General features: G+C 37.3%; 1 protein-coding gene across 1 annotated transcript; it reads right to left on the reverse strand.

The window, feature by feature from the left end:
• Positions 1-2,039: 2,039 nt before the first annotated feature.
• On the reverse strand, positions 2,040-16,335 carry MS3_00007868 (uncharacterized protein). The gene is made up of 4 exons (XM_012936339.3): positions 16,189-16,335; positions 10,099-10,239; positions 9,191-9,447; positions 2,040-3,707 (listed from the first exon to the last, which is right to left on the reverse strand). Exons 2-3 carry the CDS (start codon positions 10,219-10,221, stop codon positions 9,247-9,249), a joined length of 324 nt encoding a protein of 107 aa, XP_012791793.1. The 5' UTR covers positions 10,222-10,239; positions 16,189-16,335; the 3' UTR covers positions 2,040-3,707; positions 9,191-9,246.

Genomic DNA, 16,335 nt, shown 5'->3' on the forward strand with positions numbered 1-16,335 from the left:
GTCTTTATATAGACGTTGAAAAGGCCACCCAAATTACTCACATTTTTGCTTTACTTTTTTTGGAGACCTTATAAAAGTTATGTTCGATATGAAGCAAATGAAAATCGTTCAAATCGATGAATAATTTTAGAGCTATAAACTCCCGATTCTTTAGAATGTTCTCATAAATAATCATAGTCTATCATCATATGCGGCTATTGTTTATTTTGGTTTGTGAATACAATTTGGTTGGTACAGTTAAAAGTTACTTTAAAGAGTAACATATTCGTTTACGACTGTTTAATTGAGTCTCACACTAGGGTAAAACAGCTATCCAGTGCTTCCTGGCTCTCAATGACGCTCTAATTGAAATCAGCCTATAATTCAACCAATGAAATAAGATTTAGTGTGCAGCTGAATAAGTTCGTTTTCTCCTAAACCATTCAATCTAGCACACGTCATTTTTAAAACTGATTAAATTCAAGAATTTCTTATGAATGTTGATTCACACAATTCTGTTTGAATTACTTTATGTATTTTAATTACTCAACACTAAACCATTGTGTTATAACTATCTCATACAAACTTACCTACTTATATATATAAAGTACATCAACCTATTAATAGTTAAGTGAACAATCTTTTTCGTATGTTTTACCAAAAGTTATTGTTTAACTTAGATACTATATTTAATGCACTGGAATATATCATTCTTCAACTACTGAGTAGTTATCGATTTTAAAGTGATTTACAATTGATTTAGAGACTATATATTGCTAAGAAAAAAAACTTAATCCAATCCTTTATTGATAATCATTGACTTCTCAGTTTCGGCTAGTTCTTCCATAAAGTTGAATTGTTTATGTATATCCGTTTATCCAAAAACATGGCTTCCATCACCAGTGACTGGCTTCATGTGGGAAACTGTGGAATCATAGACGTCGGTGAGAGGTAATAACTCTCTCATGATCTGCACACATATATAAGCTAACTAATCTATACGGATTATATATTATACCTATAATTTATAAGGACTGACATTTTTTATCAATTTTATTAAATGCAGAATTATTCAAGCATAAAAGCTTGAACTCAGCTAACCATATCCACGATTTCAAATTGTAAGTTCCGGCTTACTATTTAAGCAGGATTAAATAGCGAGAAGTCAGTAAGAAATAGTATTTTGCTTTTTCTCTAATTGGATTATATAAATTTCATTATTACGCAAAATCAAGTTTTGAGAAATGCCGTGAATTCAAGCTAAGAATAAATCGTATTAAAATACTCGCAGGCATTTGTCAAATTCGTTGCAATTTGTGGATGATAATGCCGTGATATCTGAACTGGTCAGTACTGAATTCTAGTCTGTGTGACAATCAGGATGGCGATCCAGGAAGATCCACATGACGAGTACCAGATAGGATGAAACATGCATCTTAAATTTGGTTGTTAGCCTAAATCCAAACTTTTATGCGATTAGATTAGTTGGACAATGATAAATTAGTATAAACAACACTAATATTTTAACAACAGTAAGAAGTAAAAATCACAGAATATTTTAGGATATATATATATATATTAACCATCTAGTTCTCAAAAATATACCTGCGACATGATGTAACCACAATTATTTCAAACAATATATCTTTTAGTTCTGTACTAACGGTTCTAGTATAATAAATCCTTAAAATATAGGCTTTCTAGACAACTCAATTCGTAAATGTCTATCATTTTCCATAGCCGAGAAAAATAACCCATCACAGAAGTACAAGCAGTAATAAATTCTCTTTTCCTACAAAATAATATGAATTTTTTTTTACATTCATATATCTGTTTAGCGTTTTTTTTTAGCGAGTTGGTTTTCTACGGGATGGGGTCGCTAATCCCATGACTAACCCTTTTCCTTTACCCGGGCTTGGGACCGGCAGTAGCCCAAGAGGGGCTCCAGGTGGAGTTATATTCATATATCACTGGACTGAATTTCGAAAATGAAGAAGAGTTTGAAATTTTTATTGTTTTATACTTATCTACATACGGAAGAATATGCTTGTGATTCTAGTTAAGGGTTTATTTATTTAAAAAAACATTGGTTACAAGAAATGACCGTAAATTTCGACAAAACAAATCTTTGAACACGATTGGTCTCTCCCGAGTTATCCACTAATTAAGACTAAAATAGGCCACAACAAATGAAATGAAAGCATTTTCATTAAATATTATTTGCACCATGATTCTAAACATAGTTGGTATGTTTGAATATGCATTTAAAGGCAGTGTGTTAGGTGTTTTAATATAGAGGTATTTAGGAGTAAGCGAAAATATTAGTCGCATCACAACTAGGAAGCAGTTACATCCAAATAGAAATATATGACGTAATGAAAGATGATTAAAACTACTCTAAATCATAAGAAAATTCTGTATCTACATAGAGGCTGATTGGTCGAAGTTAAACTATGGTGCTGTGAAATCATTGTACTCAATATAGCATAACTTTTTTTTAATCAACGTGTATTTTGGTTGACTATATGACAAAGTATAATTGTGTGCCTTTCATGAGCAAAAAGATTTATTTACAAAGTTTGGTTATCAAAGCGAATGACAAAAATTTACTCATTATCTAAGTCACAATGTGTAGCTGGTAAATGTCTAATTATTCGCCAGTTTCTGTCCTGCCGAACCTCAGTTTTTTTCATAATTCAAACACTTATTAGGAAGTGAGTCTCCAAGCCTAGGTCATCTCACGAAGTTTAACTGGAACTCCATATCTATCAAAACAGAAATATATAAATAAGTAGAATAATTCTGTTTGATTATATAAAATGAAATATTACTAATAATAATCAAACCTGATTTATCTGTAGCCTTCCAAAATCAATTCGCTAATAATTCCTAATAAACGTGATTAGATAATATGGTTTTTCTATTGTTAATATTAAATAGTGAGAGAAACTGATGAGTGAATGCTTACTTAATTCAGTAATAAAGTTTGTAAATATGAAATCCTATGGAGACTTGCTTCATAGGATTACCAGGATAATCGTAACACATATACTAAGGACTTAATATCTATTCTATGGTAAATTTGTAAAACCCGAAATAACAATATTGCTTATTCTTTTGTTCAATCTTAAACTAAAGATTAATATAAACATAAATTGCGTTGAAACGATCTATTCCTTTAACGTTTAATCATGGTTTAAACATTTATTTCGATATTCATTATACTAATGACAAGAATCAATTATTTCATACACCCAAAATAACTTTCTTAATAAAAGAAACGGTTTTGATTTAGTTAAACAAACAAAAATAGTCGATACAATTTATTAACCATTATTATTTACAGTGTTCTCTTTGTTACCAATGAATAATTAGATCATCTTATTTTTCTTCTTAACTGATATGATGGGCAAGGTATTGATTGATTAGTGTGAATGATCAATGAGATTGATTTTCTTCAATCGCCTGTAACTTTTTGAAGAGTAATTATATTAATATTTGTTATAGTTGGTTTCTTTTATGAATTTGTAAATTTACGTTTATACAGTAAATAATGTCAAGTAAAATTCAGTTTTTAGATTTGCAAATATTACTGTTGACATGTAAAAAAAACGTCACTTGAAAACCAGTATATTCAGACATAGTTATAACTTTATTCGACTTGTAATAGACCTTCAGCTTTCATTTCCTATGAGAATTCCTTTTCCAAGTACGATTTTTCCATGGTTCTATCAATATATAGTGTAGGGAATGAAAACACAAATGGGGACAATCGAATGCATTTCAATACAAAATTACAGAACATCTTAGTAAAATCTGAGAACCATACAGTAAATGCTTCGTTTGCAAAATGTCAATCAATCGTCTCAGACTTCATTGTTCTTTCGATGCTACACTAATCATTCATTGTTTTCGTTCTCTTTTCTTTGATTTTCTTAACCTTCTGCCTCTAGGCATTTCACTTTCGATTAATGATACATACTACTTAAATCTGTCGAGATCAGTAGCACACACCACAATAGGACTAGATATATCTTTAGCGAATATTAAAAAGCATATCATCATTGTCCTTTGAACATGGATTGCTATGGTATTATATCTATCTACTTTATCTACACTAAAAAGATATTTCAGAAGTATTCCATAAACTGATTTATTATTAAGTTATTCATAATAGAAAGTTTAAAAAACAATTTAGTGAAAATAAGACACGTTAGGAAAATTAATACAAGCAATCACAGTCAAGAATACAACAAATTAATTTCAATCTATTTTCAACATAAAGCATGAAATCTATGGTTGGGTAGTGGTTAACATTAAGATTCGAGATGTGCATTTCATATCATCTGGGACTGACCAGATGGATGAACAAGCATTAGTGTTGGCGCTCACACTAAGGCACCAACCCACTGACTTCGGCTTCAAGTCCCAACGTGTTACCCACTAGGCTACTGTGTTCAGATAGCTGGTGGCTTGTGCAATGAGCATGAGTTTAATTCGTAGGGTTTCATATTTTCACATTTTGATATTAGGGATCTCAAATGATTAGTCAATATGTACCAACACTGAGTTATGGGAACATCCAGCAAACGAGTTATAAATAGGATGAAAAGCGAGTCCTGGGTTCCATCATTCGCCACTATTCAACTCCAATAAAAGCGTAGCTAAATGCTAATATCGACGAATTCCACTCAGGATGCACATATATCAATAAGAGACTTATCAATTACAGAGTCCATAATATTGGCAACGGAAAAGTAAAAATCCCCATAAATGAAGTGTAATTAAGACGATAACGCCATCGACTACACTCTTGATTGCATCCAATTTCTATCGATTCGCTTAACAAACCAACTAACTTGTCAATACACAAGTAATTAATCTGATATCGTAAACCTTTGTAAAGTTTACTTCTTCGAACCATGTTGACAAAAAACTAAACGAACATGTGCACAAGTATGTTAAACATGTTAAACGTGACTGAATGGCTTTTTCATTGACCGAATAACAATTAATTATCGAGTAACGTTTTTTCCAGTGATAAAAACGCTAGTTCGTTCTAAATTCACCTTACAACAGAGTTGAAAAAATAACCACTAGTTTTGAATTCGATCAACAAGCACTTAAAAAACTGAAGTATTTTCGACAAGTACTACTTACTATTTACAAGTAGTTTAAAGTCGGTGGATTTTTCAACCAAATAGGTATCAATGTTTTCTGTCCCATCAAATTGTTTTGCAGTGCATACATGAGCTTTTTACAGTTTCGAACTGATCAAAATATGAACGAACATAAACATAACTGACATTTCGATTATTAGATCTAGGAGTTAACCATATGTGTAGACTGATTATTTTTTTCAATTGTCATTGTAACAAATTAAACAAAATTATATAAGCCGTTCTTATCTTATATTTGGAGTGACTTTCAATAGTAAGGCTCACCCTTAATCCCTATTAGTTTAATTCTGATTACATAAAGTATTAAATGCAGACAGCATGTATCCTAAATACAAAAAAATATGATCTCATTTCACTTATCCACTGAGTTAAGACTATCATGTCAAGTGTTTCCTTGGTTGAAAAAAAACAAAGACATTTGTGCGAAGATAATAATTGCACATAAAATTAACACAAGTCTAGGGCTGAACAATTAATTGAGTCTATTAACAATGCTAAATGAATTTCAACTTTGATTAATCATTTCTGGAGAATTGTTATATGATTGAGAAATAAGTTAAAGTATTGAACGTTTCGTTACGTTGATTTAACTAAGATTTAAAGTTTTAATTTCTCGTTAGTTCATATTTAATTAACATTTACTTCAGTCAGTTATGTACAAAGTAAAACCTGGCACATTTATGCACTGGTTCAGGTTGCCATACTACATTACCTCAACGAGATTTAATTATCCAAACAAATCCAACAGTAGTGAAAGTAGTGGTATCAGTAGTAGTGTAAAAAGTTAGGCACAAAAAATTTACACGACTTTGAGACTCATGATCTAAAGCAAATCCAAAGAACAAATGAATCTACGAGATAGGTATCGATTGTGAGCCTTGTCGCCTATCTCTAACCACTGACTATGATAATTGTATGGACCCCAACCAGGCAGCATGGGCCTATCAATAGGGTTTAGTTCAACAGTCAATGACGTCATGGGCTAATGCTATGTATTGGCTTGACCGACTGTCTTCCACTTTACTTCTAAACCCCACAACATCGCCTGTTGAGGCAACATGTGGTTGAACAATACAAATCCCGGTAACCTTTCATATTTGGTGATTATCCGACGTAATTATCAACAGAACTTAACCGGTATATATGTTTATATCAGTTAAAGTCAAAAAGTAGAGAGGAACTAGTAGATAAATAAAAGACACTAAACCCTTTAACTATATTAAATTTTCCTTGACTTAGAGCACTCTTGAAAAGTGGTAATTTCAAAGGTGGTTTTCTTTTTTTCTCAATTACAACGTATAATCCACCATTTGCAAGACACACAACCAGGGAGTCTTGGAGAACCAAGAGGAGCAAGTCCTGCATAGCGTTCTTTCATACCGCGACACCATGTCATACACTGACCACCTATCCGCTTTTTCCAACCAATTCCAGTGTCAGCAAATAATGCACGACGTAAAATTCCCTGGGACATTTGTAGGGTGTGTCTAAACCACCAAAGTTAATGTTTCAAGATTGTAACCCCAAGTGAATTATCATCGCTGTGCCCGAACACACGTTGCCGAGCCTGCATCACTGACATTGTTTTGCCACTGGATGTCAACAATCCTTCGGAGAAAACGATGACCAAACACAGTGAGTCTTTAGTGGCCCGATATCTGACTCTAATTGGATCGTAATAATGTTATTGAAATATACATATCGGTTATTCTCGTATATACTTATCGACTCAATACGTGTTGGCGAATAACGGAATTAAATAAATCAAATATGAGGATGGATTTTGAATATCTATATATCATGCACTCATTGATTTGAACAGGCAATCAGAGAGACGAAACAAAGAGGAAAGAGCGAAGCAAAAGGGAGACGTGTGAGCCAACTCGTTTTATTCAAGCGTTAATCCATATTTATAGTCAGATAGAAATAAGTTACAGACGTGACTAGTAGGATAATAAGTGCACACATACGCCTGTTCGGAAGCTAGAATAAGCTACGTGGGCTTAACATAGCACTACAAGTCGTCTAGCGTCAACTCGAAGAGGCCAGGTTTCACAAGCATAGAGCAAAACTGTTCGAAAGTGTTGCAGCCAGATTAACGTCACAAAAGCGTCAAACATGGCCCAGATTGGCATAAGCCGCTTTGGTTTTCACTATACGTGAATTGATCCCATTACTCACGCCACCACCAGTACTTACGCGGCTACCCAGACAAACGAACTTCCCGACTAACTCCATCCACTCACTACCCAGGATGAGTGCACGTTCAGGGTCCTGTCACTTTTGTAAAAGTACCTTGCACTTAGAAGGTGCAAAGCACATACCATACCTACGAACAATGATTACCGACTGATTAAGTGCGGATTGTATGGCTTGGGTACCATCGCACAATAGGATAATATCGTCCGCATACTCAAGGTCGAAAAGTCATTCTTTAGGCAACAGATCCACACCACCATCACCTACATCCATCAGAGCTGCTTCCAGAACGTCATCGACAGCAAAGTTGAAGAGGCATGGTGAGATTTGGCAATCCTACTTAACCCCACTGCTTGAATGGGACAGTGGAGAGAGGTGGTTGTATATAGGGCTTTCAAGATGTTAATAAACCCTTCTTTAATAGACAATCCCAGAGAACGGTCCTGTCCAGCGAATCGAAGGCAGCCCTGATGTCAAGTAACGTTACGATTGTTGGCTTGTGATAAGTATGACGATGTTCTAGCATTTGGAAAAGGGTGAAGATATGATCAATAAATTCTTAACCAGAACGAAAACCCACCTGCTCCTCTCGATTTAATCTTTCTCAGGTTTTGAACAATCTGAGAAGTATGACGGAAATCAATAGCTTGGACGCAATCGGAAGTAGACTTATCCTCTGATAGTTATTGCAGAAACGACGTGAACTCTTTCTAAAGATAGGGACAACTATCTACTTATTCCATGATGTTAGAACACTCTAACTGCCAGACCTTTGTAAACAACTGTCAGTTCCTTAGCCAGAAAGTCACTAAAATCTTTAAAAAGGGCCGGAGGTAAGTCATCTGGGCCCGGTGATTTGTAGCGCTTCAAGAGTTGGAGTTCCTTGCGGACTTTCGCCTCGCTAGGTGCAGATCATTGTCACTTAGTCTTAGATGTATCAGAAACTCCATAACAGCTCTACACTAAAGCACTAAGAATCTTGATATTAAACGATTTTTTTTCAAGCTTACCCAGATCTTGAAGTTTTACGAAATATTTGGAATTCATCACAATATGTACCCAAAAGAATTGATTTTATAAGATAGTATATTGAAACCTATTGAATAGCTCTTTAGTTTTCATCATATCCTCCCAAACTGAATAAGAAAATGCCAAATAATATCGTCGATTCTAATATTAAATGACTATGTAACAAGCAGTGCGCCTTAACCCGATTGTTTGTTGACTAACGGTTAGCTGAAGCTCGACAAATCACATTGCAACACTAACAAAAACTAAAGAGATACACCAGAAGTTCCAAAAACGTTCCGTCACCTAGAAATTCTCCTACATAGTAAATCAAATAGATTTACTGAAAAACTCACTTATTGATGATAAGATACGTTGGGCTAAATTATTACAATATTGTTTACATGAAAAGAAAGCAGACAGCATTGACACTTTACTTGCTAACATATAAATGCATATGTAATTTCTTCAGGCAGAGGTAAAACTAAAAGCGTATCAATGTAATAAAATGAAAATCACAAGATCGTAAAATAAGAAGTTAAAAACAACAGAAAAGCCATCCTTCATGTTAACATGACTAATATTATCGTTGATTTTATTACAAGTGCTTTGTTTAGTGTAAGCGCAGTAGAAAGACAACAAAGATTATCAGCTTAAAAAGTTACGAAGAGAAACATTCGAAGATGAGAAAATAGCTGAAATCCAACATTGCAAATATTATTATCACTGTCGTGATCTCAAAACTCTGAAATTCGCAGAACTATCAGGTCCCAAAAAAATTAGGGCAAATGAAGTATTAAGAATTTAATTATCCCCATCTTTACCTTCAGCATTTCTAGCCAACTTTATTGTATGTAATATATATCACATTTTCTTATAATCATCTCCCAACTCTTTTATTTGTACGTGACCTATTTTCATCAACACGTGGTGATGTTGATTGAAAAACTGATGAATTTGCCATCATATTTTCGATATATTGGCCAAGGATTTGATTTTCAGAACGTAATTTTAAATTTTCTTCTTTCACAGCATCTACCCGTGTGGATAAATCCTCAAGTGTATGTTGTAGCTCCAAAATCTACATTCGTTTAGAACAAAATGATAAAAAAAGCATAAAAACAAATCAATATTAGTTATGAAGATCTGAAAAGTTTAGAAGGTGGACCTAATGCGTGCAAACATGACTTTACGCGCAGTTCGGGAGCCCCTAGTTTTGACTTGAGCAAGTAACCATTTAGATACTGAATAGGGATTCACAACATGAGATGCAACAATAATTCTAAAAACACAAAACATTGAAAACGTTGTATGTTAGTGTCACTTATTTTGTTAAACAATTTAACTGTATTTTTACATCCATAAAATAATAGATGCTAACTTGGCGTAGTGACTGGGCTTGCTTAACGCGACAATTCAACTGAACTATATTGATTGAAATACTTGTTCTCTAATATCCTACAATGACAAGTAGATCGGTCGGCAGATTGTAAAACACAAAGCAGGTATGAGAGTTGATTACACTCATGTATGATAGGAACAGGATGTTTCGCACAGATAACCAGTACCTCCAGAGAACCTGGCTCTCCACAAAGAAAAAAGAGGTTGAAAATGTCTCTTGAACATTTGTCACAAAAATTTCGTTTGAAAATACTTATTTTTAGTAATTACAGTCTCTATGTAATCACTCAAAGCAATTTATAAACATGGAAATAAAGAAACAAAAGCTTACCTGACTTATTAGGCGTTGTTTTTCCTCAAGATCTGCTTCTAAAATTTCGTTATCAATTTCCGGAGGAAGGTCGTTCGATGAATCGACATTGTTAGGATTGCATTTTGCAAAGTCAGTAGTCATTACTAGAGATGAATTGACCTATACGATTAAAGTGTGTAAAAATTATAGTTGTATTACGGTTACAAATAACCTCAAGTTGTTTCTCTTATGTTATTCGCCATATAGTCAAGGATAGCTCTATAATAATTCCTACAACATATATGCTTACTGGCAACAAAAGATAAAAACACACTGGCCAAAGTACCACCTGTCACATGTGAATTTAAGTAAGGCTTCTAAAATCTAACCCTTACTTATCGGACCGTGTGATGGAAACAACTTTTATTCACAAATGGGCTTTCACAGCAAAAGCACATATAAAATAATAAAATTAGCGTTAACTACTGGAATCTAAGTCTAAGTTATTCAGCATTACAGCCTGAATAGTACAGCAAATATAGGAAAAACTCAAGCAAATACCAGTCAGTGATTCAGTAACAACGTAGAACTTCGTACATACGTACGTCAGTTCCTGTTGCCACACCACATTAGCACAAACATGCAGTAGTCAATTCAAACCCCATAGTAGCAAATGTAGTAAAAGTATAAGCAGTAATCGGAAGGATTAGGGTTTGAAGATGTTATTCAAGGAGTATAATCCAGTGAAATAAATTTGGAAAGAGGAAAAAAAATGGACATGAAGAATTCAGAAGATTAGAATATGGGAGAACACAAAGAGTGTATGCACCTGCGCCATTGCAAACGATTTCGAGCCATGTCATTCAGGGTCTCTAACCATCGGTTGCTATCATCTCGCGGTCCCCAACCAGGTAGTCTACACCTACCAACATGGCTCAGTCCACTTTTCAGTGACTTCATGGACTTGTGCCATGTTTCGGTCTGGCCACCCCTAGCTCTCTTGCAACCTACTCCTATACCACTGAACATCGCACGTCGAGGCAGTTGGTGGTCGGGCATACGTAACACGTGTTCCAGCCATCTCAACTGATGAAGCTTCACTACTTCATCAATTGATTTACCATTCTTACCTAGTACCCGTTTCCTAACAACTACATAACTTATTCGGTGGTCCCAGGATATACGAGCAATATTTCGAAGACACCTATGGTCGAATACTGATAACCTACGAATATCCTCTACTCTTACCGGCCATGTCTCACTGCCATTAAGTAGGACGGAACGAACTGCTGCGCAGTAAACACGTCCTTTGTTGATAGACGGATATCTCGCCTACGCCATAAATGACGCAAGTTGACGAAAGCTAGTCGAGCCTTCTGTATCCGTGCTGAGATTTCGTCACACACCAGACCACAAGGGCCGATGAAACTTGCCAGATAAGTGAAGCGGTCGACACGCTCAACTACTTCACTCCCTACTATTAGTTCGGGTGTCGATGCAACCCAATCCTGAAGCAACATTTTGCATTTCGAGGGAGAGAATCGCATCCCGAACATGCTTGCATTGTTGCTTAGAGTGATCAGAAGACTCGGCATTTTGTCAGCGTCTTCACCAAATAGAACTGTCATCAGCATATTCTAGGTCAGAAAGTGAATCTCCCGGTAGAAGTTCAACCCCTGGAAATTTAGATGAGGAAAGTGTTATCTCTAAAAGAACGTCAACGACAAAGTTAAACAAGAATGGAGAGTGGACAGCCCTGACGAACACTACTTGAGGTAACCAATTCTGATGACAGTTCGCCATAAGCTCTCACTCGACCAGTTGTGTTCGAGTAGTGAGATCAGTCAGATGGAATTACGTCCAGTTCCCAAATTCTATCTAAGACCTCAGTTAATCTCACTGCTAATACTGGACCACCATCCTTAAAAATCTCAGGAGTAAACCTGTCAGCGCCTGCTGTTCTCCCTCGCTTCAGATTTCCTATAGCTTTTTCAACTTCGTAAAGAGACGGAGGACCTACATTAACTTGCCATTCAGGTTGACTGGAGATCGTGAGGAATCGAAGTGTGGCTGAAGGCCAGTTGAACTGATCCCTAAAGTGTTTTGCCCATCGATCCAATCTCCTGGATTGAGAATGTATAATATGTCCATCTTTCTCTGAGATTGTTTCGCCAACAGTCGGGTTCCTAATACCGGTTTCCTTAACAGGTTTGAACAATTGTTTGCTATTACCTATTGCCGCTGCCTTTTCCATCTCTCTTCCTTTCGCTACCCACCATTGTTCACGATCATTGCGTAGGCTTCTTGTCAGCTTGCGCTTAAGCTGACTTCGCTCTTCGTTACGTTCAGAGCCAGATGGGATGAGTATTCAAGCATCTACCAGTGCAGTAGATGCTGCTGAGATTCAGTGTTTCTCCCTATCCTTTTGGTTTACCATACTAGCAGATATCACTGCTGTTTCCACAGCCTTTCGAATATCATTCCATGCTGCCTCAGGGTGGGTATCGCATACACGGCTGCCCAACTGTTTTTCTAGTTGCTCCTCAAATATACTCTGGGCTTGACTATCATTAAGTAGGGCCCTAAGAGGTTTCTTTGCAGCGTCTTTCCTATGTCCGCTCTCCCTCTCGAAATGCTCTCACATGGCCACGCGTATATAGCCTCTGCCAGGGAAGTCCTACTCACTGCCTTCTCGTGGTGAGGGTGTTGTTTACGAAAATGAGAGGACGAAAAGCGAATGTCCGGCGCTTTAACCGGATTCCAAACCAATGGTGCACAAGGGCTCCAGTATCCTGAGGGAACAAATGGCGTATGAACCAATTGTTGGTCACCGGCTTCCATGGGACTGCATCTCCTTACGGTGCTCCACTGCCTTGTGGATCAGACCTTTAGGTCGAAGGCTCGGGGAGTGGCCCCCTGAGAAAACCACCTGCTTCGGTTTGGGCACCCGGGCAGTATCACAGCCCTCACACATATCGAATGGGATTTGTGTGGCGCATATGTATTTGGTGCCTCCTTGTACCAATGTCTATGTGTTAAAATAAATAAACAATAACATCCAGTAAGACGAAGACAAATACGCACTCTCATTAGAGCATGATCTGAATCTAAGCATGTGCTCCAGAACAAGCGACAGTCTTCCATGGAGCCCCTCCACCGGTGGCTGACAGCGATGTGATCTATTTGGGTCCAACGTTGGGACGAATTGGGGGGTCGCCATGTAAAAGGATATTTTTACTTATGCTTAAAGCTAGTATTTGCAAGAAACAGGCGGTTTTCTGAGCATAGCTGCAACAGACGGTCACCATTATCTGTCCTTTGAGCCACGACGCTATAAGATCCACCCAGGTGTCTTCCCTTTCACTTAATTTACCTAATTGAGGATTAAAGTTACCAGCCACTATTACTACATCAGAGCGTCCAGCTTTTCGGAGAAGGTAGGAAAGCTTTCTGTAAAACTCATCTTTTACATCATCTGAGCTGCAGTCAGTGGGAGAATAGGCAGAAACGACGAAGAGGCAACGACGAGTGTCCCTATCTTTCAGAGTCGTTACTGTTCCGTTTAGTCGGACAGCGCACAAACGACTGTCTACTGGGATCCACTCTAAGAGAGCTAGTTTTGCCCTAGGACTCAATACTATACCTACGCCGGCGAGGCCACGAGGAGCAGCATCAGGGCTTCCAGATACACGAAGTGTGAATCGAGTCGGTCCTTTATTTTTGCATGGTGAGGTCAAATGAATGACGCTACTCGGATCCTGTATGCGCGTTTCGGAGACGCAGCACACATCGATGGCGCGGGATTCTAAGGTCTTAGGTAAGGAAGCCTGCTGTCCTATTTGGCACAGTGTTCGGACGTTGAATGCTCCTACGTGTAGTTTAGAGTGTGGTTTCAGGAGACCAGGAATAACCTTCCGCGTACTCGAATCGTTTGCCATAGCGGTGCGAGATGATAAAGGGACATGAGAAGGGTCAGTCGTGGAGATAAGAGAGGTACTGGGAGGTGTAGAAAGGATTTGGATGTGACCAACTTGATCTCGTGTGCTGTTACGGGTATGAGGGCTGATGTCACTTTCCGGCTGCCCACACCGTGGAAGGGTATTTCTTGAGGAACCTGAAAAGGAAGTTGGATTAATGTTGGCCTTGAAGACCTGGGAGCGTGACCGCAGAGCCCAAGGGACAACTGCTTGAGGCTGGTCGCGCACGGCCTTTTCGTGGGAGTTTTTGATGTGCTAGGTCTGTTCTTCAAAGGGCCTTACCGCCGGAAACGGAAATCCGTGAGGTGTAACATTTTAAGGGTCAACCTTTTCTAACCACTTCCTTCCTTGTAAGAAGGCAGCATCGCTGCAGATGCTGGTTGTCCGGGGGAAACGCCTTACTGTTGTCACACCCCTTTACAGTCAACAGTACGACTTCGCCCTCAGATCATGAGTTGCTGCCTTCAGTCTTACCGTTCTCCAACCGACCTCCCCGGCATGGTAGAATCTACAGGAACATATGTTCCAGCCAATATAGCTCAGTTGGGTCATCACGATAGGTAAGCCCGACCACCGCGTCAAGGTAGCAGCTACGGTATGGAAAACAAATATCTAGAGTGCCTAAATGAATAAGTGATAACAGTTAGCCGGTGTGAAATTTGTAGTTCTGATAAACTGAAACGAAACTCCCACAAAAAAAACTAGTGCTCGTAGATATTTTGCGGCATGGCACAGAACTCTAGACGCATCAAGAGTTTTTAAAGTTGATAACCTATATTCAACATACTTTTTAGATATCGAACCTATTTAGATTTATTTTTCGTGCCACTGAAGAAAGACAACTCCAGAAGCTATAACGCTATTAAAACTAACCATTTTAGGGAATTATTTTCAGTGGTAATCACGAATTATTTGGAAGATTCGGGATTATATTAGAAGCAAAATTAACTCTAAAAATTTCTACCTTATCTAGACAAAATATTTGGAAGAGGAGTTCGTATCCCTACCACTTACGAAAACGGAATATTTGTAGTCAAGATGTTTGCAAATTGAACTTAACTTGATTATAAGTGTACAGAATCTACAAACAGTTTCTTCGTTATAGTGATTTAACTTTCGGTAAGCTTAAATTGATGTACACTGATAAGTCTATATTATAAAAAAAATGAAGCTCTAGACCAATTTTCAGAAGCGATCTACACGTTAAAATCTATGTTATGAAATATTTTTAAAAACAACAGGATATATTTACAGTATACCAGCTAAACTATAAAAGACACCTTACAATAGTAAGATCTCGAGAAAGTCTCAGAATGAATCATTATACCGCCATCCACCAAGTAACCCAGGAACAAAAAGTATGCTCTGGTGATCGAATAGGAAAAGTAGCGAATCTATCTTGGATCATTATTTTCAAAACACGACTACTGGAGCTTAATCGAAAACCATCTAGATCAAACGTTTAAATAGAGATCCAAATTTGTTTCTGGAAGAGTACATAAGTACTGGTTGTGAAACTCTATACTATCACAGAGTTAACACAATGAAAGTAGTCAAAGTAACATGATCCTCCAATATTAATCATAGTGAGAACCTGACTATGGGGAGCGCAGTCCGGATAGGACGAAGAATTGGGGATATGAAAACTCAAGACACACATATGTCCCTATTCAAATAATTTCGGGTCACGTCATCTAATGCTTCCGACCAAATTAGAAAGTCACACAAACTCCGGTACAGGCAGCAACACGACCTTAGTATACTTAGAAACCAAACCCCTCAACGCCGTGATAAACATATAAGTAAACGGGACTGGCAGTAAGTTCTTAGCATCACAATTACAAATGGTACGTCATTTACTTATTTCCGATGTGAATTCACATCCCCTAAATTAGACACCCACAAAGTTTCAACCATATTTCTCGTGCCCAGGAACTACTTCTCGATAGAATGAAGAGCCCTAAAAACACAGAAGATATCCTAAACACGGGAACTGTGAGTTAACAGATTTGTTGGTGCACTGCCAGATATTAGGCACGATAGTAGACGCAGTGATCGTCAAACTGAATTCGGTTTTGCATATCCATAAGGTAATAAAATACTAATAACTAGTAGTTAAGAGGTAAATGATAACGAGAACAGAAGGACGTACAGAGAACAAAAACCAGCAGCGTATCCGCTATTTTTGAAACAGTGCTGGTCGGACTACACAATGTACAATATAAATAAGTGGGGCCGCTGTGCTCCGCAGATTAAACATAACTGCAAATAAACCGATTCCTCCGCCAGAATAACTACT

Source organism: Schistosoma haematobium, chromosome 4 (assembly GCF_000699445.3).
Source record: "Schistosoma haematobium chromosome 4, whole genome shotgun sequence".
NCBI lineage: Eukaryota > Metazoa > Platyhelminthes > Trematoda > Strigeidida > Schistosomatidae > Schistosoma > Schistosoma haematobium.